This window comes from Haliotis asinina, chromosome 6 (genome assembly GCF_037392515.1).
Source record: "Haliotis asinina isolate JCU_RB_2024 chromosome 6, JCU_Hal_asi_v2, whole genome shotgun sequence".
In the NCBI taxonomy this organism is placed as follows: Eukaryota; Metazoa; Mollusca; class Gastropoda; order Lepetellida; family Haliotidae; genus Haliotis; species Haliotis asinina.
Window position 1 is genome coordinate 68,839,269 of NC_090285.1, and position 25,992 is coordinate 68,865,260.

The following is a 25,992-nucleotide window of genomic DNA, read 5'->3' on the forward strand; positions in this document are numbered from 1 at the left end:
CTTTATATTTTACTTAATTAGGGGGCTTTTAGTTGTTTTTGTGAGTCCTTTGATAACTGTTCAGTTGGATTATGTTAATAATTGTAGTATCTATCAATTCATAAATAGTATTTGGGATGGGGGAACGGGAGGAACTTTCACTGAATGTTTTTCTCTTTTGCCTCTTTCATAATCTTTTCATATGCTGAATAGCCACAAATATTGCTGCAATATTGCTGATAAAGCATATAGCATTTATTACTCAGCCATTTCTTACAGAACAACACAAATATTTCCCCGTGTGAGAAACATAAAGTGTATTACCAGCATCCTTGGTGTAATTTCACCATTAGTCTGTGACAGCATGTCAGTTTTAAACACTAGTGTGTGGTGAATTGGCCAATATATCATGCACCCTAGTATTATTGTATCCCATGACTAAACCCAAGGCCTCTGGCTGTACTTGGCATCCTCGTCACCTCTGTGATATCACTGTGCTATAACACTGGTGGCCAGCCTGGTAATTACCACCCAATAGAACCCCACTGTGAAGGTGAAGGGTCACTTTAGGCTACCCTGTTTGTATTGGTCATTACCTCACAGCATGTTTGGCCAGTGGACACAGGCTTCTTTGTTAGTGTAGCTGGATATGATCAGCAGGGCAAGGGTGTTTATTTGTTGTGGGGATGTAGATTCAGGAAGGCACAAATGCTTTGCTGGTCACTTCAGGAGTCAGTGTGTAGGTTTCAGACAGGCAATGTGAATTTTGGATAGTGTGTGCTTGAACTGGATCCTCTGCAGTGTAGTGGTCACTACACATGGGAATCTAGGATATCTATCAGGAAGCTAGAGGATGGTCAACACATTGGACAACTGACCAGAGTGGGAACCTGACCACATGGTGTTTAATTGGTAAGGAATGGATACTATATAGGGTGTATCAACTTCAAACCTCCACATCTGATTGGGATAAGCCAGGACAACTTGGGAAGCTGCTGGGTAAATGTTTAGTGGTAACTGATTGTGGTACTAGACTGAAGGACTGCATACAGTTATATGGAACAAGTGGAGACTCTGATTGTGTACACCAAGATTTGGTACCAAGGTGTAATTAGATCCTCGCCACGCTGGATATACACCTCAGCTTCAGAGACTCATCAGTCTGGGTGTTATTTCAGACCAACCTGATACAATTAACAAGTTTGGTACATAGCCTAGATGAAACAGTCCCTCATCACTTGTCTAGACTTCGATGATTTTTGCAGAATCCTGTCAGGTGCTAGCAGCTCCCAGATGTCAGCTGACAAGTTTATTGGATAATCGGAGTGGCTGTGAATCAGTGGTTTACAAATTGGAGGTGTTTCAATGGGAGGAATGCGTTGACGGATTTTGTACTGTACTTTACTGTGACTAGATGATACTGACCAACTAGAGTTGTTTGTTTACTTACAGTTTGTAAAACTCTCTGGTATCATGTAGATGGTGTGACTGAAACATTCATGAGAATACAAACAGGTACGTATATTTGGATGATTATATTCTTAGTGGGTTAATCTAGGAACTGATTACAATGTCTCCATGTGCTATAGTATTAGGCAAATACTTGCAATATTCTAGAATGGCCCCAAGTACACCACTGTTTGTATCTTGGTAACAACTATGGAGAGTGAGTTTCGTTAAATGGTACTTTTAGCGATATCACAGGACACCAGGAATGGGCTTCAAATGTAGTACCAGTGTGGGAAAGTGAACTATTAGGTCTTTGGCATAACAAGTGAATGCTTTAACCACTGCCCCACAGCAAACTTCTAATGGATAGATAAGTTCTTATTGCAGTAAGCAGTGGTCTATTCACAAAGTGTTGCTCCTCCTCCTACCTGGCTTCTAAATGCCACTTAAAGAAGCATGGAGAATAACCAGCAGACACTTGCCCTGTCTTCTCTGTCAGTGCGGTTGGTGTTTGTAATAAGGAACACCACTCATGTTTGTAGTGTTTTAAGACAAGCGTGTCCTCTATGTCCCTTGCTTCCTCCACAGCTTGGGGAAGTAAACAAACATGTGCTGATGACAAGAGTGTTTAATCTAAACAAATGCCGGGAGAGGTATTGTGTGACACCTGAGGAGGGATAACGAGTTTGCTTAACAATGCACACAACCTGTTTAACATGTCTTTTCTCCTCTGAGATGGTTGTATATTCACTTGGCAATACACACGGAATATATTGGCGGTGTTGACAGCTACCAGGCAGCTTTAATTACCTGTTTTTATGGTGGTCAGTGCACATGGTGTACATCTGGTTCAGAGGAGGTAGGCACAGTGACCCATTGTTCTTGCAATTACAAGCATGTGACCAAAGCATGAGGGACAGCAGTGAGTGAAGTATTGTTTGTGTGGGTTAAGACCTGTGTATTTATTCATACATGTATTCATGATTCACTCAGTTTTATGTATAATAACATGTTTTTGCTATGGGATGGAGCAGGGAGGTGTCCTCAACCTCATTTGTTTATGTGTACAATGATCAGTGTAGAATCATCCCTTCACTGTTCCATTTACTGACAGTGCAAATTTTGGGGGTAAATTTTCAGCAGTTAGCAATGTGTTGAAATTATTTTTAAGTTTAAATGATCTCATTCGCAGGATATATGTTTTCACAAATGTCTTACTGTTTCAGCAATTAAGTAATTTCTTTCTAAATTTCAAAGATCTGTTATCAGTTTGTAGATCTCTGCATAGTTAGAAATGCTTATACTTAGATAAATCGGCTGGATTTGGTTGTTTTAGCGATGTGGTCCCACTGTTCACAACTGGAGATGGATCAGCATGATTCTTAGACTGTGTGTCTAAAGCTAGCTTCATCTGTCATTGTCAGATCTATGTATTTATGATTCAGTGCAGAAAAAGTTCTCCAGGATGACCTCAATTTTAAATCAGTCAGCTTTCCCTTTATGTAGTAATATTGTAGCAACTCCAGGCCTTAGTGGCAACATTTCTCAAATCTTTAGGTGCAGTCAAGCATGTTCTTTCCGGAATGATTTCAGACCCTTTTTTCAAAAGCTGTTTCATAAGGGTCAGAAAATCTTATTTGACTGACATGTGGGAAACATTCCAGTAATTTACATAGTTGTTACAGTAATGATAGAATGATAGTGGTTTGTGAATGACCTTGGAAAGACAAAACATTTAGTAAGATATATAAACATTTATATCTTCACATCTCACATGTTTGTGACTAAATGGTGTGTTTACAGCTTCCTACCAAGTTTATCATGGTGATCTTGCCTTGACCCCATGTGCTTGCTGTTGATTGAGGCACAGCCAGCCTCACCTTCCTCAAAATAGGGCTATTTGCTGGTAAATGACCTGTGCCCTTTCCTGCTGGACATACACTGTTCCTATGCAGTCCCATAGGGTAGTATGAAGTTCCACAGGCTAGTCTTAGACCTATAGGCGAGTATGAATAGGAGTGTGAGCAAAACGGCATAAACTGACCAGAATAGTGGAGTGTAATATTAAACATGTGAAATGTCAATGCAAGTCATCAGGCATAGTAATTTGTGAATACACAGTGCCATCTAGATGGTCAAATGAATATGTATGTATGTATGGATGTATGGATGTATGGATGGATGGATGGATGGATGCTTTATTCAGTAAAGGGGCCAAATACTTCCGACAGCATTGTCATAAACAAACTTGCTAAGTATATTTTACAAGCTGTGAAAAAACGTAGGAAATATTTTTTATCTAGTTAATCTTGTATTCTCGTCTCTGAACAGCTACCCCTCGGGACTTCGTGTTATTTAATGAATTCATCCGTCATGTATGTGTATACAGGGCCGGTGGTCCCTTTACTGAATAAAGCATGCATCATGGTCAAATGTATCGTATGTTCAATCTCAGCATTAAACTCTCTTTGTAAAGTACAGATTCTAGTAATTTTTTTGAGTAGAGGCCAAGCTGGAATTTGAACCCACACCACCAGAGTCAGGCAGCTAATCACCAGCAGACTAAGTCAGCCATCTAACCCACTAATCCATCGCAGCCTCCATTAGTAATAATTTAGCATGTATGTCTAAAAATTACTGAATGTAAGGTTAATGAATATTATTAAATGGAAGCACTGTCAAATTCAGTTGATAATGCTTTTTCACTTTTTCTGTTACTTACCATATATAGAATAAGATGATCAGCTTTAGGAACAATGTGTGTTTATCCTTGGCTTTAAACATTTGCGCTGACATGTAAGAAAATATGTGATAAATTAACTACAAAAATATTTGTCTTGCTATAAAACTGGAATCAGGAAATAACACAGACTTGATAAACAGGGAGTCTTCACTTGAAAAAAACCAAATTTGTTCAGTTGATCAATTGGTGTCCCAGAGAAGGTTGCGTCAACAACATCCACAATGGCATCCTTGCTGTTTGAGTCTGTGTTGATCACATTGGCTGTACTGGAACCAACAGAACATGGGGGCAAGCACACTATCAGTTCTCTTAATATTTACAGTTTACAATATTCTTCAAATGAACTTGGTCAGGACGTCATGGGAATCCTATTTCGTTTAAATGATTTTGAGTAGAATTGATTGGAAAGCCAGCAAATATTTTACTTCAGAAGTTAGTGATATAATATTTTCTGTTTTGGCTTCCTCAGAATGTGATTCAGTTATTATTTGGGTGTGAATTAACTCCTCATGTGTTATACAACCACTTATTACAAACCCACTTTAAACGTGTGTAATTTAATAGAGAAAAGAAGTACCCATACATCCTGGCAGTGTGAAATACATGTTATATTCACCAATTTGTTGTGGTGTTATCGTTGTTATCTCCTGGTCAGCTAAGTGGCATTATTTCCTTGAGACTAACAAACCACTTTGTTAAGGACAACAGTGTTGCTGTTATAGACTGGCCAGATGTGGAGTGGCGACATTAGACAGGTGTAAGTGACAAACCAGGCCTGTATCAATGGGGAGCTATTGTAGCCGACATATGACCTTTGTAAATAACTGTGTACTACAAGTTGTATAGTGTAATTCTCATAGAATGGCATACGGTCAGGCTGACATTGAGGATATGAGGAGTGTTGCTGGTAGGTGCCAAGTCAGTTTCCACGTCACACTTTGAAGGAGTGCTTTAAATTTCAAGTGTTCTTTAACTTATCATTCTCAAATGAAACTGACATTTCAGTTGGCGTATTTGAAAGTTATGAAATTCCGCAGGCGTTTACTGAACAACACATCTGGTGAATATTGTTATTTTCATAACTATTATTTGCTGCTGATACACTTTTTCTCTGGATATGTTGTAATAATTCTTCAACTGGCCAGAAAATAAAAGAAACAGCATATGATTGTTAGAAGATTATATGCACAGTTTCTGATGAAGTTTACCACCTTTCACCTCCTGTATAAATACTGATACAGCATCAGTTAAGTTCCTACTTAAATATCTGATTGAAAGTTGTCATTCCACAATGCTGAAGTACTTTACAATGTTAATAAGAACCACAGATTTATGTGTACATTTTTTGAGGTAACATTCCATGACAAGTATTCAAATAGCTTCTGACGAAAGGGGTTGTTGTGTTAAATGACACATGCATCTAGTCTGACTTGTAACTGAAGCGGCACTGATGGCCTCATCTCAACATGTAATCTCTGTCAGGAAACTAGTATGTAATTGTTTGATTGACAAGTTCCTGTCTCTGAGAGCAAAAGGTGTGAATATTTGATTTCATCACATTACATGAAAATGTAAATCTGTGCTGCAAGGCATGGCTTGTCCCAATACTGATATGTCACTGTCGTTACATTTGACCTTACGTGACTTTGAATTTAGAATATGAACCTGTAGTTACTTTGAAATATTACAGGGCCAGTGAACGTTGTTGTTGTGTGTATAGGCATGGAGCACACTTTGGTTTTGTTGAGCTGGGTTGTTATTTTTCTAACTGTGAAATGATTTCTAATGGAGTTTTGATGTACATGATACTGTCTATGGTGAACCGGTTTTATTAGAGATGTGATCATTCATCATGTGTCAGACGAAACTTGTCCCTTGTCAGGGCCGTGGAGTCTGTCAGTATGCTTCTGTCAAAGTCGCTTTCTGAAATGTTATTATACCCTAATAACTTCATGTCATGCAAAACCAAACAAGCTTGTATGATTATACTCATGCTGAGTATATGGACAGGAGAAGCATCTCAGTCAAAAAGATGAGTGAAAGGGTATTTTGTAAGCTTCATGCATTCAGACTTTAAAGTCTCATTCTGCCAGGTAACCATGGTAACCTGTATCTTTACATAACCATTATAATGTAATTTGGTTTGGCCTTTCATTAGAGAAGTGTGAGGACAGTAAACATTAGATGTATTTTACAATGAATATGTACCATCAATCATGAACCTTGATTTGACTGAATGTTAACTGACATTGGAGGAATGGATGAGTTGTATTGTCCCTGGCCCAGTGTAATCCTGTGCCTCCAGCTGGGAGCTTCACATGGGCTCATTGTTCAGTGAACAATTAAAACAAAGGTGTGACAAAAAACACAATCACCTGGCAGCTTAAACCACTTCCTCAATTCTCACCTGGAGACAAAGTCGTTACTTGCTGTGTTACCTTGAATGTAATCATGGTAATGTGTGGATGAGTGAAGGACACAGTCAGTGTTCATTGTTTGAGGGAATGGGGTCAGGATATGCCTTGAACGTTTATGTTTACAGCTATTTACACCATGAAAGGCATGTGCTCTATATTTTATAGACAATCTTTTCTGTTACAAAACTACATTTATTTTAGATAGACTATGCAGTGTTCGTTGAATTGACATTTAATTAAATCATTTTAAAGTAGGCTATCTTTGAATGCACATATCTCTGATAGCACATTGTACATGATAAATCTAACCACAGATACATGTACATCTAATTTGTGTAAGTTTAAAAAGAACAGTTGTTTGTTGCAAATGCCTCACTTCTCTAATGGGGGTCACTGACCTATGTTTGTGCTTCAGCTGTTTTGTAAATGTATGACAAGCGTCACCTTGTTTGCTGTTCAATTAATCATAGACATTTCATAAAGGTATTTCAAGGAAGCTAAACTTGGTTTAACACCTTTGGTGAAATTCCTTTAAGTGCAGATCATGTTTTGAGAATGTATGTCCAAGGTATGTGTTGATTCAGACAACAGTTGGATGTTGATGCCATCAGAGCAACCTGTAGATCTAACAGCCCAGTATTTGGATGTCTGGTTCATATTGATGTGACATTTAGTTACGGCACGTTTAAATGTTTTCATAAAAGGGAAATATTTAGGTCCAATATTATTCATGATTGTTTGAAAGAAAAACGTGTAAAGAGATGTAAATCTGTTTTGCTCAGACAAATACGATGATGAGGAAGGTAAATATTTTGCAGCAGAGAATGTAATGGTTTTATGCTCAGAATTTCAGGTGACATTCATGACACAGTGGTTCATGTGGACTAGTTGGTGGTTTGGACATCATTGCATGTTGTGTGTGATATATTGAATAGTCTGTGATAGTGGAGTCATTAGGAAGTTGTCATCTTGTCTGTGATAGTGGAGTCATTAGGAAGTTGTCATCTTGTCTGTGATAGAGGTGTCATTAGGAAGTTGGTATGTTGTCTGTGATAGAGGTGTCATTAGGAAGTGGGTATTTTTTCTGTGATCAAGGTGTCACTAGGAAGTTTTCATCTTGTCTGTGATGGAGGTATCATAGGAAGTTGGTATGTTGTCTGTGATCAAGGTGTCATTAGGAAGTTGGCATCTTACCTGTCTTAGAGGTGTTTTTAGGAAGCTGACATCTTGTCTGTGTTTATTGAACATAGGAAACCAGCATGATGTAGTTATGTAGTTATGCAACCAAATGTGTCATTCTGACGTCTAGATAAGCTATTGACATCGTAAGGACAAGATGATTTCTGATCAGTCATGTCAACCAGGGCCTTCTTTCACAAAGCACTAAGGTGATCATAAGTCAGTAAGATAACCTCACTGCAGTGTTAAAGAATGGGAGTAAAGGTTAATTTTAGTAAAGGTTGCCTCATGCAGGGAGTCCCAGTCTATAAATCCTCATGTATAGGTCCTGCAAAGATCAAGTAGTTCTCCACCAAAAAAATGTTTTTATAAATTTCTGCTTGTCAGCATATTGGTATTAGCAAAATCTACAACTGAACACAGATATGTTTGTTGATGGAATATCCTAAGGCAAATATGTAATGTCCATATGGATGAACTGAATTATATGTTTACACAATGAAATGGTAATACATCTGTGATAAACAAAAACCTCCAAACCTGTTTTATTATCAGTAGCCTTATTCAGTACTCCCAACACTGTGATAGGAAACCAATACCAGATATTGAGTGTTTATCCAGCACAGATATTGGTTACTTAGTGCCAACTGATATTACACATAATTACATTACCAACACATAACCAGCCATGGAAGACGAGTCCATATGCATGTTATTGTTCAGTTCTTGAAAAGAATTTAATAATGTAGCTATAGCTGTAGTTCCGCTTTGTTTGATGTAAGACTGGACGTTTCACAAGTTTTTGTTTTCATTTTAGGTCCAGGGCATAGTCATGACCTTCACACAAGGTCATCTGGCGGCAGCAGTGGTGGCAGTCGCAGCAGCACACACAGTGACATCATCAACCAGCTGGGAGAGGTGGCCGATGTACGACAGTATCTCACAGTTGATGTAAGTTGTATGCAGTCCTCATATCAGTTTTAGTATCCGTAGCAGCAACTTCCTCATTAAAATCAAACTAGTTTGGATAACTTTAGTCCTGATTCATCTGTTTACAAAATCCTGGGGTTTGAGATATTGGCTGATTAAGTATCCTAGCTAATGTGAAAAGAGCCTCCATCCCCATGCTGCAGCATCCTGGTACACTGATAGCATGCTGTCAACTTCACATTTTTTGCCAAGGGTACTGGATACAGGTGTACATGTTATGGCAGGATGTGTTCAGACTAGCATACAATCACATTCACTCGCTCACTCACCAAACAGGGACTTGCCAGATCACATCATCTACACTGGCTTACAATTCTTACAGATGATGGGCTCAGACTTGAAGTGATATGACTTTAGCTGTTTTAGTTTCCTAGATTTATGTCAGTACGGACAAAATTTCAGATTGAAATGAACAGCCATCCTTGCTATCTCCCTTGTATACGTTTCGATAAGTCTCCACTATACCCTGAACGCATCTACGACTCTGCCAGATAAATTTATTACCTCCCTTTGCTGGCTCCGCCTTCTCACACTAGCCAATCAGCTAGGCCGCCAGTATAACAGAGCTTGCCAGTGTCAACAAAGGTAGCGGTCGCAACTGCGAAGGTTTGCCCACAGTGCGTCCCAGATTTTAGGGAAATCATACAAACAAATCGACAGGTCCGAAACTTTAAAACAACATATGCAAGAACGCCTTCTACCTCTTCTAGAGAACCTCTGCATGGTTTCTGTTGCCACGTATAATCGGTTAGATAATTCAAAAAACGAAAGTTAGGTGTGATTGGTTTGCTCAACTTCCCAGCGTAGACACCTGGATGAAAAGACAGTCAAGGGAGGCAATAAATTTATCTGGCAGAGCCGTAGATGCGTCCAAGGTATAGTGGAGACTTATCGGAACGTATACAAGGGAGATATCGAGGATGATGAAAAGCAAGCTATTTTAGTTTTGAACTATGTTTGACTCATTATATTTGACCGGGAAGCAGATGTATTATGATCCTGAGAAACATACCAAGTGCTAAACATAACAACTCTATGTCATACTGCGTGGCTAGTGAAAGCACAGTATGATGACACACTTCAGAAAGAAAGGGAAAGAAAGAAAACTGAACAAAAGTCATTGACAGTAAAGCAAGGGATGAACTAGTGTTTCATGAACATGTTTCCTACAGAACTTCTCTGTCAGACGTGACAGGCATGTATCACAAATATTGCGTTAATGGTCATTGCCACCAAACAAATGATGGCGTGGCCTAGTGGTTAAGGTCTTTGTTCAGCACGCTGAAGACCTGGGTTCGATTTCCCACTCTGGTACATTGGTTGGAGCCCATTTCTGGTTTTCCCAGCAACGATATTGCTGGAATGTTGCTAACAGCAGCATACAACCCAAACTCACTCACTCAAACTTCAGTGATTTCAAGCAGATTGCATTACAATGGCTTGAAACAATATTTTTTTCAAACACCAAACATTTGCCAACGTTTCTTTTATTACATTTAACTGTTTGCAAATGTGTTATTTGAAACTGACAATTAAGGAAAATAATCAATCTGACTAACAAAAATTTCCATAAAATTGAAACCATGAACATCTAGTGAGACCACAAATATGCAAATATAGTACAGAATGCACTCAGTTGACATGTAGGTGCCCACTGATATCTCCCCCACAAGAAGTAGAACCTCTCACGGGTATGTGGTATGTTGAGGTGTGGTTTAGGGGTGTGCACCCTCCCTTTTGTCCAGAAATTTTGTTATATCACCATTGGAACTAGGGAGGGAATGAACTGTGCACTACCCCTTCCTCACAAAGCTGTACCTGCCCCTGCCCCTGGTGTGTGTCAGTGTTCCAGTGGGTCATCCTGAACCTTGGCCTTGGTGTAGCATGGATTAAGTCATTTAGGTCCAATATTAACACAGGGGTGAAACTGTTGTCAGCCTGCATGGATTAAGTCATTTAGGTATAATATTGACACAGGGATGAAGGTGTTCTCAGCCTGCATGGATTAACTCCTTCAGACCCAACATGAAGACAGGGATGTAGGTGTCGTCAGACATGTCTTTGTCCTGGAGACTCTGGTGTGGACATGTATATTCCTCAAATGAAGTTAAGGAACATCTGATTCTTTGTTTAATGGACAACTGTTGTCTGAAGTGTTCTTTAACTTTTGTTGAGTAGATTCTGTTAAGGGGAAAAGGCCATTGCATGTCAGGGTCATTTAAGTTAGTCTACTTACCTGTAGAACAAATTCTAGTACAGAGTCAGACACCTAATTGCCAGGGTGTGGGAACATTGGAACGAATTTAAGGATATAATGCTTGCCCACAGTTGAAGAGAAATATGATAATTTTCACTACAGGAAGGCACACATTTAGGTAACACAGAAAAAGTGAAAAAGAGGAAAAGCTGATTCTACTGATCCATAAGCGCGATAATGAGGATGGTTTTGATTCTTTAGTTGATCCAACCTCTACTGTTGATATAGGAGGAAATGTTTGTGATGCTATACCTAGCAAAAAGTAGCATTCTTACTCTCATGGGACAGTCTGTAGATCACTGAGAACAGTGATTCGGGACAAACGTTTGTGAATAACAACTTCTTTACTTTGTTACAGTTAAAAAGTTTCCATGACTAAAAGTTATGAGAAATCCCCTCAGAACCAGCAAAATATAACACAGAGAAGTCTAAAATACCCAATATTATGTGTTGAGCAGAGAGCAAGATACAAGAGTACAAAATAGAGGTTTCACATTGACGAAAAGGCAGGCAGATTGAGCAAGATACAAGGATACAAAATAGAGGTTTGACACTGACAAAACTGCAGGCAGATTGAGCAAGATACAAGGATACAAAATAGAGGTTTGACATTGACGAAAAGATTTTAGGCCGAATGATGTACTCCAGTTATCCATGTCTGTGTCCTTTATATACCCAGTCACTGATTCTTAGTCCAAGAACTAGTCCACAAATGTAGTAAACAATTAAAGAAGTTGTATCCTTAAAGGACCACTAAACTAAATTTTTTGGTACTCTTTTTATCACTGCATATGAAAGACTTTAGGTTAGTCATAAATGAAACACCATTTTTTAAAAAAAACCAAACTTGTGATTAATTAATACCAAGTGCTTAAAAGTTGCTTCTCTTTTGCCCGCAAACGAAACCGCAGACAGGTTACATATCTCTGTCATAGAAGGAACGGTTTCCAGTTAAATGTATAGAAAATGTGTAGGAAGCTCATTATTTTGCTGATTTCTCACCAAAGACATGCCAAACTTAAAGAGCATTCATCCTCAGACAAGGCGCCGCCACTTTTGAAAATCATGTCTGAGGATGAATGCTATTTAAGTTTGTTTTCACCGACTTACAAAATCAAAATTATTTTCTACTTTTAGTAAAATATGTATTTTCTTGATGGACATTAGGATTTTTACATGACATTGCTTATAACATAACAATTTCACTCTTGGAATCGGTCAATATAAGAGGTCAATATAATATTACTTACGATAATATTGTCACTTCGACCACAACCTCGTTTCCGAGGAAGAAAGCGTTATATCCATGCCAAATCCTTTCGGTCAGCAATGTGTAGTAAGCAGTCTTGATTTTATAAACTCGATGAAACGCCATTTTCTATCCTGGAAGCGTGGTAGGGGGTGAACCATCCGATTTAGTATATACCACAGGCTTCCACAAAGCTCATTTCGCACACACTAACAACCAATTCAAGCACAAACTACAGAGTCTGGTGGAAATCTGTGCATAGTGACACCATCACCTGACCCCAAGGAACAATTGACGGCAGCACAACAATTCGACATGTCTTTGTGACGTCGAGAAATCAGCAAAATGATGAGCGTCCTACACATTTTCTATACATTTAACGGGAAACCGTTCCTTCTGTGATGTCACTGTAGGGCTCTGGCGACAGAGTTACGTAACCTGTCTGCGGTTTCGTTTGCAGGCGAGAGAGAAGCAGGCGGCTTTTTAGCAACTTTTAAGCACTTGGTATTAATTAACCACAAGGTGTTTTTTAAAAGAAAATGGTGTTTCGTTTATGACTAACCCAAAGTCTTTCATATGTAGTGATAAAAAGAGTACCAAAAAATTGAGTTTAGTGGTCCTTTAAATCCCCATAAAACTAATTGATCAATCAGCGTGTTACCGGTTAATCGTTTGATCGATCCAGACAAAAGAAATGCCAAATGGGGGCCTTTGTCGGGTAATCTAAATGGCGTTTCCACTAATTATACCTGTTATAAATTCATTAACTGAGCATCAAGTGAATGATGTAGGTTTATACCACCTAACACGGATTACAACCTAGCGACACCAAGTGATTTTGCCAGAATCGTCCATGAAAACAAGGGTTGTAACTCGAAAACTAGGCAAAGCAGGAGACACAACTAAATGATAGTAGATTGTGAGAAGATATAGCTTTCATTTTTCACAACAGCTTTTGCGATTTCAGGATTGTACAAACCTGTAAACGAAATAGTTTAACCCCTGAAATGTAGATGAATACTGCACAGACCCTCATTTCTATACCCACTATTACGTCACGGAGACGCGTCGCTCTGATTGGTTGAAATTTCGTTTGTGGTTGAGAATTTTCCACTGTTGACAAAAAGGTCAATTTAAGGTAATTAAAGATCGAAATTAGCATTTTTAATGACGGGGTTTCATTTATAACGATGTCAGCAAGTAATTTTGCATTTGTACCCTATTAGAGTATATGTGACCTTTAAGGTTTGTCTTGTATTACTACATCAACTTCTCAATGTCTTTGAAAAATTTAATCCAGTGATTGACATCTTGAACATTAATCAACACATTTGGGATAAAGTGACATGTTTGTCCATGTGACATGACCACCCACCCGGGCATGACTACCTAATCCATTTTGTCACAACACACTTAGGCATCAGGGCATCTTTAATATTACAAGGAATCCCTACAAATCCTGTAGAATTTACAAAACTTTGGCAACCACAGGAAGACGGTGGGATAAAATCTTTTTAGAACGCCAGAACAAAATCCTGCATTGACACAGAAAGTACCTAAGGACAATAAAAAGACTGAAAGCCATTGCAGGAACCCCTTCAATAACAGAGCAGCGTGTTGTGGAAGCGGCAGATGTATTCCTGTAGTAATGTGTGGTTGGTATGACCAGCAGTGTGAAGTGTATTGATCTGATTGGGGGACTGGTCACAGTAACCTGGTGATCAGGAATTAGGGGGTCAGGGGATTCTGTGATAAATCAATCCTGAAGTACCTGTTGTCCTGCTAATATTCTACTATCATGCAATATAGGACGTATCAATGCCATGCCAATTATGTAATCCTGTCTCAGGAACTAATGCGGTGTTTAGGCATTGTTACTTATGGTGGACTGGTGATATAGAACGATTTCCGTGTGTAAATTGCAGATATATCACAAAGGAAATACATACCTTCACATAATTCACCTTGCAGTTATTGTGTTCTTTTATTAAGGACATTTGTCCAAGGTGCAGATTTGAAAATTAAAAGTTTTAAAAGAAACATGATGAAGACAAAAAATGTCTTGGGCTACCCTTCTAGAGTAAATCTGACACTCAGATTGTCTGGGTTCTGTACCCAATATCCAGACTCTATGATTAGTCATGAGATATACATGGCCAGATTCCACAGTAGCTCCATGGTTGGGTAGCTAAGCAGGAAGTCTGGACTTGTCCTAGCCCTAATATCTTCATTTATCCACATTTGTATTTCTAAATTTTTTATTGTTTGCAACATTTATCACAGCATTATTCATGAATCAAGAATAAACAATCTTGGTTGAGCATTGTTGGGAAGCAAACCTGATAATCATGACACCCACTGAATTATCTCCCTTTAATTTGAGTGTGATGTTTTGTTACAACTGTGATTTGTCTGTTCCTGGTGAAGCCTAGAGTCTTCAGCCGATCAGGAGAGATAGGTAGATTGTCATGTTAGCCTGTCTGACAGTGTGAATGCTTTGATCAATCACCCAGTGTCTCTAAGTGCCCCTAACTGATGTTATACCACACAATTGGCATTACCGCCATAACCAACTCAGCTTCACGTCTGACAGAATTACTTGAAACCGAAGAGAACAATTATCATTTGATATGCTCTGAGCTGCTCTCTTGTACACATCAAAGGCTAATAATGCAATCAGTAAGATCTGCAATGTCATGATTAAATGTACTTGTATATTGAACCTTGGGCAAAGTGTTAGCCACCGTGAACCAGCCAGAGCCTCATCTGAACTGCATGATTGCCCCATTGTAAAATAGAAGCAAATCAGTTCAAACTGATTCACAGTAATCAGATGTATTCATGTAAATGATAAGCAGATGTACTCTTCAAACCTTCTGTTGTACAACATAGTGACAGTTAAAACATGTCCCCATTTATACAGTAAGAGGCTTTGGTGATATTTTTGCTTAAGCTTTTTCTCTAGGGATCTGTGCATTATGTAGCTTAAGAGAGTAACCATATGATGAAATTGTTCTCAGAACTGTATAGGATCGACACAGAAGATGATTGGTACGAAGATGTTGGGTTGTTCTTAACAGTATTTCATATGGATTTGTTTTCATTTCAACATGATCCAATAGGTTTCTTGGCATTGTGAAAGGATTATGTGAAGATAATATCCTTGATGTTGGTGAGTGTTTTGTAATGAGTTTGTATGACTGTTGTTGTGCAGGTATCTGAAGATGACGGTGGAGAGAGTGACACTGGTAGTATAAACACCATGACAGAATCAGAGTCACAGCTGTCATATGGTAGACAGGTGGGAGCCATCAGGAAAGCAGGGTGAGTACCTTAGTCCTACGGATCTCTGTGTCACTGTTGTCTTATGGTAGACAAGTCAGAGTAAATAAAGTTGGGTGAGTACTTTGGTCAGACGGATCTCGGTGTCACATGTGTCTTCTGATAGATGAGTCAGAGCCTCTCTGGATTCAGGAATGTGTAGTCTTTCACTGTGAATGTTGCTTACCACCAAAGTGATGTTAATGTGTATGTTGTCTGTTGGTATAGATGGCTTGTAGTGAAGAACTGGCTTGTCCACAAAAAGAAAAAGATAGAACTGGCAGCACGCCGGAACTGGAGGAGGTACTGGATGTGCCTGAAGGGAACCACCCTGTTGTTCTTTGACTGTGACGAGGGCAGCACTGTCAACCAGAACAGTGTTCCAAGACATATACTAGGTCAGTCATGTGTACTATATATGTTGTATAAAATAGATTCCACAGACGGACATTCGCTAGTTTTAGGCTGTGATGAAAGCAACAGCCACTGAATAAGATGGTATGAAATATTGAGTGTTCAAGTCTCTGGAGCATGCATGCTTCAGGTTAGATAAAATTCTTATAATTAATTTGTTGTGGCTTTAATGTGTTGGTGTGATGTAATTTTCATGTGTAAGGTTCTTCTTACTTGCCAGGGGTATAGGAGTAGCCTAGTGGTTAAAGTATTCACTTGTTAACCTGAAGACCCAGGCTCAATTCCCCACATGGCTACAATGTGTGAAGGCCATTTCTGGTGTCCCCTGCCATGATATTGCTGGAATATCGATTAGAGCACTGTAAAACTCACTCACTCTTGCTTGTCTGGTTACAGTTATTGAAGGAGGTATTGCCCAGGCCGTACCTGAACACCCAAAACGAGACTTCATCTTCTCTCTCAGCACTGCGTGTGGTGATGCATACCTTCTGCAGGTGAGCTACAGTACATAACTACATTGTTTCTGGCCTTTGATTATAATTTGTTGGCTGAAGAATCTTATTAACATTATAACTGCAGTTAGTGTTGAAAAACCTTTTGACATTTCATTTCCTCTGAAATTAGGTGTTGCCCAAGGAAGGTAATTCTTCTGTCATCTAAAGAACCACCTCCAGCATCTGAAACCATGTTGATGCCATGAGCACTGGTTCCTAGGAAGGATGACATTAAATGTCTAGGATTTCATCGATTAGAATCCATTCACATATTAACGCCATTGATCATCATTACTTACTTTTCTGTCATCATTATGCATTTTTTAAGGATATGATTCATAAATCAATCATCCACTGAGTTATGTAAGCTGATTAGCCGTGGGTACACTCAGTGTGGCATGTAGCAGGTTCCCACAATGCCTCCATTAAATCAGATTTGCAACCAGCATTTTCCAGAACTGAAAATTTATGACTGTAAGTTTGATATCCCTGCATTTGTTGCCTCTCTAAGCCTGAACTGATTCAGACTTCTCACTGTGGCATAAAACACACAGCCTGAATCTGTCTCCAAGGTCTCCAAATGCTTCTGAAGACACTTAGTCCTAGATTGATTTGTAACAGCACATCACAGACATGAAACCAAACTGTCATCACCCCCTCATCTATAAGACTCAGCTTTTAATGTATTCATTCAAACAACACTCTCCTAGTTTGAATCTACTGTGTATAAAGCCTGTTAGAGGAACATGTTTTGGTCAGGAAAACCAGTTTGGTAAATGGAATCTGGTGCTATACCACAAAAGGTTCTTCGAAGAAGAAGACGAGTTGATTAGATGGCCAAGAGTTGACTATTTGATCTCAAAATATACAAAGATGAGCTTCTGTTTCTCATCCAGACACATTCTGCCAGCTTTTTCAGTTTTTAAACAGAAATAGCCGTTGTCGTGAGTGTAAAAGTACAACTAGCAAGCTTCTGTGGAAAAGAATAGTGATGTCACTTCACTTGGAATTGTCGCAGTAATCAATGATGTCACAATGATTTGCAAAGCATTGTTCTGAAGTTCTATGAAGTGAAACTCCCAGGAGGCTTGATATCATGACAGCAATATCTCTACTGAAGTTGATTTGGATGATAAATGGGTGTACTGTCAATTTCTGCAAGAGTCAAATGCTTTTTTTAATTGAATATTGGCGTGGGTTACACTGTCAATAATAGCTGGATGTACTTTGTAATGTAACTTTATGATATTTAAATGTGGTTTGTTAACATGAAGTTGCATGGAGAAATATAATATACTGTGGAATTTCTATTCAGCTTTAACAACAGAACGACAGGTTATAAACACAACCAATTATTTTTCAGTACTTAACAATCTCCTACATCTGTACTTACAAACAATCCAGTTCTACAGCTTTAGATTAAAATTCTCCATGCATGTCATTTAGACAATGGTGTCAAAAGCATGACCAAGAATGTACAACAAAATGTAAACAATTTCAAATGAGATTCTATTTCTTTGAGTGCTTAAATCAAAGTTTCTGAAGTTTCAGATTGATAATGTCAAGTCAGTGAATGAGAAATAGTTTATGTTCTTGCTGACTTTGAAACAGATTGTGTGGTAGTTTGATAGTACATGCCTCACCTGCAATCCCTTTTTTTGGTTTATCTGTGTTTGTTTTGTTTTGGTTTGTTTGTTTTTTTATGAAGTTTCAGTTGGTTTGGTTGTAAGTTTGAACTCAGTTCTTCACAAAAGATACTTATGCCTTTTTCCAGGCTTCCTCCCAAAATGACCTTGAGAACTGGATTCGAGCAATCCACTCTGCATGTGCTTCATCCTATGCTCGACAACAGGGGAAGGACAATACTCTGAAACTCCTCAAGAGTGAACTCCACAAGCTGGACTCCAATGTAGATACTGTAAGTCTTACTATTGTCACCATTGTCAGTGTTTGTCTGGAACCTTTAAATCTGGATCCAGACCTTCATGACTTGGGTTATTCATCTACAAGGATTCCCAGGAAATGTGCTGATCAGAATTACCATCCGGACTGGGGAGATTTTACTATGTTGAGAATACAGAATAGTTGGCAATTAACTTTGACAAAGGTTCCTGGGAGGAAAATGTCAGAAATAGATGGAAAGGTGTTGTTAGAGACAAATTTGAGATTGTTGAGCATATACTTGATGAAGACCCCACTTCCTGTTTTCCTTCCCCACAGGAAAAGAATTAAATTGAGTTGAATGATTTCAATCTCAATGGTTTAAATGAAGCTTGTGGAAAGGCATTATTTAAACTGTGTAATCTTATTCACCAGGATGTGAAAATGAAGAAAATGGCAGAGCTTCAGATGACTGTGGTGTCTGACCCAAGGAGCCGGGTTGCCATCGCGAAGCAGATTGCTCAGTGGGAGGAGAACCTTGAGAAGCTATATATTGAGCAGTACCGTCTTCGCTGCTACGTGGCGTCCTTGCAGGGGACAGAACTCCCAAACCCTAAGGTCAGTCACTAAAGGATCTTTGAAAAACATTCATTGATGATTTAAATCTCGAGTATACTACTGATTCCAAGAAAATGGTAGTTTCTGTTCTTATTCTTTTGCGTGGAAAATATACAAATCCACAAGCTGGTTTTAGTTCAGTCATGAACATCAGTGATTGAAATATGTAAACGTTTGCCTTCTTGCCTCCATGATAAACTTCACATACTTACTGGAAATATAATGCATAGTTGAAGGCAGCATACTGACCAAATCTGCAGACACCATATGGATGAATATGTAAGAGGCTGCTGTTTACTGACATGATGAGATAGGAATGACCCACTGGCTTACATTTATCTATTCTAGTTTGAATTTGTAGGAGCTGAAAATACAAGCGGACAATGCACTGTATTGATTTTGTGAAAACCAAAAGATTGGACTGGGTATGGACGAACTTCGCCTGATAAGAATTTCTCAAAGATGTCATTGATTCTCAGGCAAGTTACTTGATGTTCATAGGACAAAATTTATTTTGATCCAGAAAATATTGCTGGCATATTTGCAGGTACTCCTTGCCAATGCTTCAAAGGCCACGAAGACCACTCTTGGCCGTCTGGGGATCTTCACCGTGACATCGTTCCATGCTCTGGTCTGTGCCAGGAAACCACTGATACTGCCAAACATCTATGGAAAGGGGGCCCAGAAGGGAGGCATGTTGTCACCCAAATCTGACACACTTCAAAAACCAAGATCAAGGACACCCACAGCTCTGATGGGCGCTGGCGTCAGCACAGAGTGAGATATATTCCTCTGTTTACAACCAGTTTATATATACACATACAGTGGAAGCTCTCTAAACCAGCACACATTGGGACTGAAGATCCGGTTTAGAAAGTATGCTGGATTGTAGAGCTGATGATAAATGTACAAGCAACGGACAGGACTGAGGTTTTGTGGCAGTGTTGACAGCTTCCCGGATTGGACAGATGCTGGTTTTGGCAGCTTCCACTGTACAGTAAACTGTGCTTTATGGTAGTTAAGGAACTTATTGTGGGGTTGGACAGATGCCGATTTTGACATTTGACCGGTTTCATACAGAGTTAGGAGGTTTTATACTTCAAGTGCCAAATTATGAGACCTTTCTTGATCTACAGATACTGATAGCTGTAGTGACCTGATGGCACAAAACTTTGTGTGATATGTAAATTTTGATAACTTCTTTGAGAAACATTGTTTAGAAGTTAGAGTGTCAGATAAGGACAAATTATGTGGATGGACAGCTTATTCAGGTGATGCGATATTTCAGTACAGATGATTGTGTCTGTGAAGCAGGTGTGTATGCCTGCTTGACAAAGATACTGGAATGTGTATGGAAGCATTAACTTAGCAGAATAAAGAAGTTGTGCATGCATTAAGTTTCCCCTCATGTAAATTTTGATATTTGGATAAACAAAGATATGAAAGACAAAAACATGCTTATTAAAGTGTAATATTTACAAATTCTTGATTTTTATCAGTTTATCAGCTTATCTGCAAACCTAGATTTGCTTAGAGTCTAGTGATAGCTACAAAGCTTTGATCCACATTGAAATGTTCTTCCTAGTGCTTGACCGTCTATATCTGTGTAGCCAGCGAAGATTCAGGTTACAAAGGGTCACCAGCAATCCATACTTGTGATAAATGGGATTGGACAATGGTCCTCGCTTACTTGGTTGACACATGTCACTGTATCATAATTGTGCTCTCTGGACAGTCACTGGATTGTCTTGACTAGATGCTGTCTTATAGGTGGAATATAGCTGAGTAAAGGTTACATGACAAACTGACAAGTGTGGGTGAGTGAGTAATTATTGTGAATCACTTTTGAAGACGGCTTCATGGAAAACAATTTCTGACACATAATGTGTCAGATGCTATGTATCTCTCCAGTTGAAGTAAAGTATATATGAATCACTTGTAGAGGAACAGCTATCGTTAATTTTATATGTTAATTCCATCTTACAGTTGCTATGGTTATTATCAACTTTATGCCATGCTTTCCAAACAACTATTTAAGGTGTTAATAATGCCCATTCTTTTGCATCAGCTTACAATAATCTTAGCACTAGCATTGCTTTGTGTAATAGGCAAGGCTCTGTGATAAGACTGGAATTTCTGTGAAAAAGTGTGACAGTCACTGACTTTGGTTTGTTTGTGGATCAAGATCTAGGTCCTCATGGTTGATGGCCATTTTTATTTCAAAGCCATCTGTATTCCTGTAGACATTATTATATTATTCCCCAAACAAAAAGATTCCAAATATAAAATAATTTTGTGTAGAATTTTCCATCAGTCGTCTTTTCTTCCTGCTGAGTCAGTTACAGGAATTACAAAAAATCTGACTGGATCGATATAGGAAGGGAGATAACTCTTTGGCTTGTCATTCAAAATAACACTTCAAACAGCCCATTGCTTTCATGTTCGTTTTGTAGCCCAACCTATGACCACACTTTTGAGAGATTGCTCAAAAAACATATTACATTTATATTTTTATTCCAATCAACAACCCAAGTGAAAAAATGGTTGCCTATGAAGCAGGACAAAATGGCCTGACGCTCATGTAAGTTTTCTGTGTCTGGTTTACAGGGCTGTGTTCAAAACGGGTAACAGCGAGCGTCTTCTGTCCGATTCCATGGACAACCTGACAGAGAAGTCCCTCTGTGACAGCAGTCAGGGCACGGAGAGTCTCTCCAGGGTCATGTTGCCCAACAACCAGGTATTACACTTCTCTCACCTGTCTTATCTCTTACCTGTAATCTTCTCACCTGGGGCACAAGGTTACCTTTGTTTATACTCTGTGTGAAATGATAGTTTGTCATATTTAGTGCTTGATGTTTCTAGTCAGTATAAGAAGATGCTTTGAGTGTATGCTTTAAGACAGAACTGAACAAGAAAATTGGTTGTTTATTTTAATGCTTGATGTAAGTGTATTATTTCCTGACAAGTTAGCATGAGATTGCTCACCATGCACAGAAATATGTGTTACGTTTTCATACAGCATCAGTAAATACAAATATTTTTGATTTTCATGATTCTGCAAGATTTTCTTCCAGAGAATATATGTGATCATGATAAAACTGTGCTTGGGTATACTTTTACTTCTCCTGAACGCGTAGTGTAGTTTTCCCCAGTCTCTCATGAAATGTCTGACCCCACTGTCTGGATCCTGTTGTCCAATACATTTCATATAAGGTTTCATTACTAAATTTCATGTAGATAGTTGTCATGGTTTGTATTGCTTACTCTTGTAACTAATTCTATGATAAAGACATGTATATTTGACCTTTCAGTTGTTAGTAGACATATTTAGAAAATATAGGTTATCTGTTATGCTGAGGAGCATTATTTATTGACAGGAATAAATTAAAATTGTGATAAAATAGATCATTATGTTAACAAGGAACACTCTTCCATAGAAATATTCCTCAATCATTTGGCTTGTAAAGATTCTAAATAAATTGTGAGGAACATGGTATGCCCTAGTTTAGTGTAGAATGGTTGTTTGGTAGATAGTACGTAGAAATAGTTTAACTTGGCATTGCAGTCCTATGACTTTCAGACAATGCTGGTTGGCATCGACAAGAGGACAACGGTCAGGGATCTCCTGGAGTCAACCTGTAACAAGCGGCAACTCAACCCGCGTGACCATTACGTCCGCATTAAGCCACTGGGTGCTCCAGACAACAAGTTTCTTATTCCAGACAGACATGCTTGTATCAAGTCATTGGTGAGGCTTAGTACTATTTAGTTGATAAAGAAAAGATGAGATACACCACAGGTAGAGGTTATAGTGATTATAGTTTGTTACATGATGTTACGGATATGTGAAACCATGTTACATGATGTTGCAGACACAGGTGCAGCATAGCTTGATGTTACAGTGACATGTTACATGATGTTGCCCAATCTTATATTGTGCTATACAGTGATATACTACAATTTTGCCATGTTTATGTGACAGAGATATGCTACGATGTTACATGATGTTTCCCAGTGTTACAGTGATATACTGCAGTGTTGCCATGTTTATGTTACAGAGGTATGATGCTATAGAGGTTTGTCAGAAGAGTATATTCCAACTGGAGCTGACGAAGCCCTCCAAGGATGGAGTGTTTGGCTTTGCAGTGGAGGCAGAACTTGCTGAAGACTTTGATCGTGATGATGAACTTCGAGTGTATGTGTGTGATGTCACAGGTGGCTGTGTGGCAGAGAAGAGGGGTAAGAATATATAATGGAAATATTATATATATTTTTAATTGAATCTTATTTCATCTTGACTTTGAAATGGAGAGCATTTTGTGTAAGAATATAAACACATTTTTCACACTTATTGGGTATATGTTTATACTTATCATTGTGGAAAAATAACCTTGCATAATAAATATTCGCGCACCTATCATGTTTTAGCATGTAGCAAGGCACATTAAAATCAACAATAATCCAAATCTTCATCAGTGTAAAATGTTTATAAAAACATAAGTTTCAGCATTTGACTCATTGCTTTCGTAGCGAGATGAAGCCATCACCCACACGACAGTATCAAGGTCAATTGCGCGGAACGACATCAATATTCATGATAGCTAACATACCGACAAACAGTGTAATGATTGGTTTACTCCAACAGCTGATGCTGATGTAATATTGAAGTTCACATCTCACAATGCTGATAAGAAGGTTTTTGTCAGGAAATGTTCAGATTTTGTGTACTTATGTCTTTTTTCATTAAAAAGACGCATTTAAACAAGTAAAAGTTCCAGTAATGTTGAACGAAAATTTGAATAACATTCTGCATCTCTTGGGAGACTTTTACTGAATGTACACAAGCATATTTTCATAATTCATTACTTAAAGCCATATGATTTGATCATGAAAGTCATATTAATTGCTTTTACTTAGTAACTTTTCATGAAAATTTGTTGTGAAGTTACAAGGACTGTATGTGAAATGCTTCCACAGTTATTTTTCCTGTACAACACCCCACCTTCTGGGATCTCGACCTTTTAGCATTATCATTGACCAATGCAGACAACCGGCAGATATTTTGGGGGTTTATTTTTTTCTTGATGTTTTTGCATTAGTGCAGAGGGATAAAAATACTTTTGCTGGAAAACTTTGGATAAAAAACTCTACTTTGAAGCTTGAGATTTCTGAATCATGAGAGCAGAAAAAGATGACTTCTAGTTTGCAAACACAAAATTTCACATCCATAGCTTTATGTGTAGTGACCGCAACAATCTGGAAGTGACACTTTGCATGAAAATAGATGTCTGTGGATTGGCATTATGCCAGGATACATTCTTAATATGGTGGGCAAATTAAATGAGAGATATTGGTATTTTTATGACTGATGTTTTATCCATATGTCAGTGAATAAACACATCATTACTTTTAATATCCCTAACTATTTTTGTCCAGCATATGATGATATTTGTTTTTACCAGCTTTTTTTGAACTGTCACTAGTTCATGATGTTACATCATAACTTTTTGGTCATTTTACCATTTTGGTAGCAACAGTGTTGTTTGTGGTATGGATACAAAGTTTCATCACATGACTTCTACTTGAAACTTCTACCTGATAGTGGGTTCAAACTCAGGTTGAATCTGGTTAGATTTGTACACTGAACCAAAATCAGTGTGTAAAATAAGGCCCGCCTGACTGCTCGAGTCAGGTCAGACTTCTGATGGATTGTCTAAATACAGCTAGACAGCCCAACGTTGAAAATATTAAATGTTCCATACATCTGAGCGAATTCTTGGTGCCTGATATGGTTACATCCATTTTGGGTTGGTAGCAGTTTGATATCAGGCTGGGTTTTTGGTTTATTTCATAGACTGCCAAAATGGTCCCTGTTTGACTCCTATATGACATTAGGCGTTCCTTAGACGTTGGACAGTCAGTGGTATAGCTGGACATAACAGGAGCCTCATCTGTGTCTTGTCTGTTTCAGGACTTATAATTGGAGATGAACTTCTTGTGATCAATGGCAAGATTGTGTCGGAGCTAGATATGGTGTATATAGAAATGTTACTTCATGAATCTAGGACTCTGTTTCTGACGGTGCGCTCTCTGCGGACGAAGCCACCACAAAGTGACTTTATAACAGAGCATGCAAACACATACATAGATAACATGGTCATTCCCCCTCCTCCAAGCCAGCCAAGGATCACCGACAAAGTCATTGGAAATCTGATAGTGCCAGCCCCTGCAAGATCACAGAATGGTGAGATTCTTGATGTCTTGCTCGATTGGGCTGTTTCTACTTCAAGCCTACTCAGTAGGGCTTGTGGCAACTGGATTGCAGTGCACATAACAACCCACATACAACAGTAATGGCACTGTGGTCTCTTTGTTAGGGTGGTGCCATGGTGGGTAAAAATAGACCTGCATATCTTACAATCAAACCAGCATTCGAATTGTACTTCATTTCAATGATATCACACAATCAATATTTTGTTTTTTTCTCCCTTTGCATCATCTGTGTCTCGGTATCATGTCTTGACCAAGGTTGAGGCATGAAGGAAAAAAGATAGATGTGATCTCCGCTGAAATTTCAATCCTGAATTGTTCGCCCAAGGTATTCATGCCTCCCCTTCCTCACAGAATGATTTTACATGTGCCGACCTAATTAAACTTGTTTCTGTATTGAAATAATTTCATGCTGTGTACAGCTTCCTAGGAGATTGTCAGCAAGAGTATGACTGACGTGCTTGAGAGGGTTCACTAGTCAATGACAAAGGGAGATAATTTCATGAGTTGTCTATAAACACTGTCAGTCACTGTCAGTCTGGCATGTGACATGTTTCATGTGAATGTTTCAGCCAATGGAAACCTGAGTAGTGGTAAGGCCCACGAAGGCACAGACCAGATTGATGCTCTGTTAAGGGTAAGATATTTTATAACTTGTCAGTGTGCCATTGTCAGTTTGTGTAAGTAACCATGTCTAATCATAAAATCGTGAAGCAATAAACTCAGACAGC

The 25,992-nt window shown here is 38.6% G+C and overlaps 1 protein-coding gene across 4 annotated transcripts in view; it reads left to right on the top strand.

Annotated features, from left to right (window-relative positions):
• Positions 1 to 25,992, top strand: part of LOC137286278 (protein still life, isoforms C/SIF type 2-like) — a 190,808-nt gene that overhangs the window by 154,710 nt on the left and 10,106 nt on the right. For 3 of the 4 annotated variants that reach the window (XM_067818039.1, XM_067818040.1, XM_067818041.1), the window contains 12 exons: positions 8,585 to 8,718; positions 15,478 to 15,587; positions 15,813 to 15,982; positions 16,395 to 16,492; positions 18,267 to 18,410; positions 18,809 to 18,991; positions 19,539 to 19,768; positions 21,599 to 21,728; positions 22,557 to 22,739; positions 23,050 to 23,230; positions 24,963 to 25,235; positions 25,834 to 25,898. In XM_067818039.1, coding sequence (XP_067674140.1) covers positions 8,585 to 8,718; positions 15,478 to 15,587; positions 15,813 to 15,982; positions 16,395 to 16,492; positions 18,267 to 18,410; positions 18,809 to 18,991; positions 19,539 to 19,768; positions 21,599 to 21,728; positions 22,557 to 22,739; positions 23,050 to 23,230; positions 24,963 to 25,235; positions 25,834 to 25,898 — 1,901 coding nt within the window. The remainder of the gene's footprint in view (positions 1 to 8,584; positions 8,719 to 15,477; positions 15,588 to 15,812; positions 15,983 to 16,394; positions 16,493 to 18,266; positions 18,411 to 18,808; positions 18,992 to 19,538; positions 19,769 to 21,598; positions 21,729 to 22,556; positions 22,740 to 23,049; positions 23,231 to 24,962; positions 25,236 to 25,833; positions 25,899 to 25,992) is intronic. The other variant, XM_067818042.1, reaches the window with a different exon arrangement.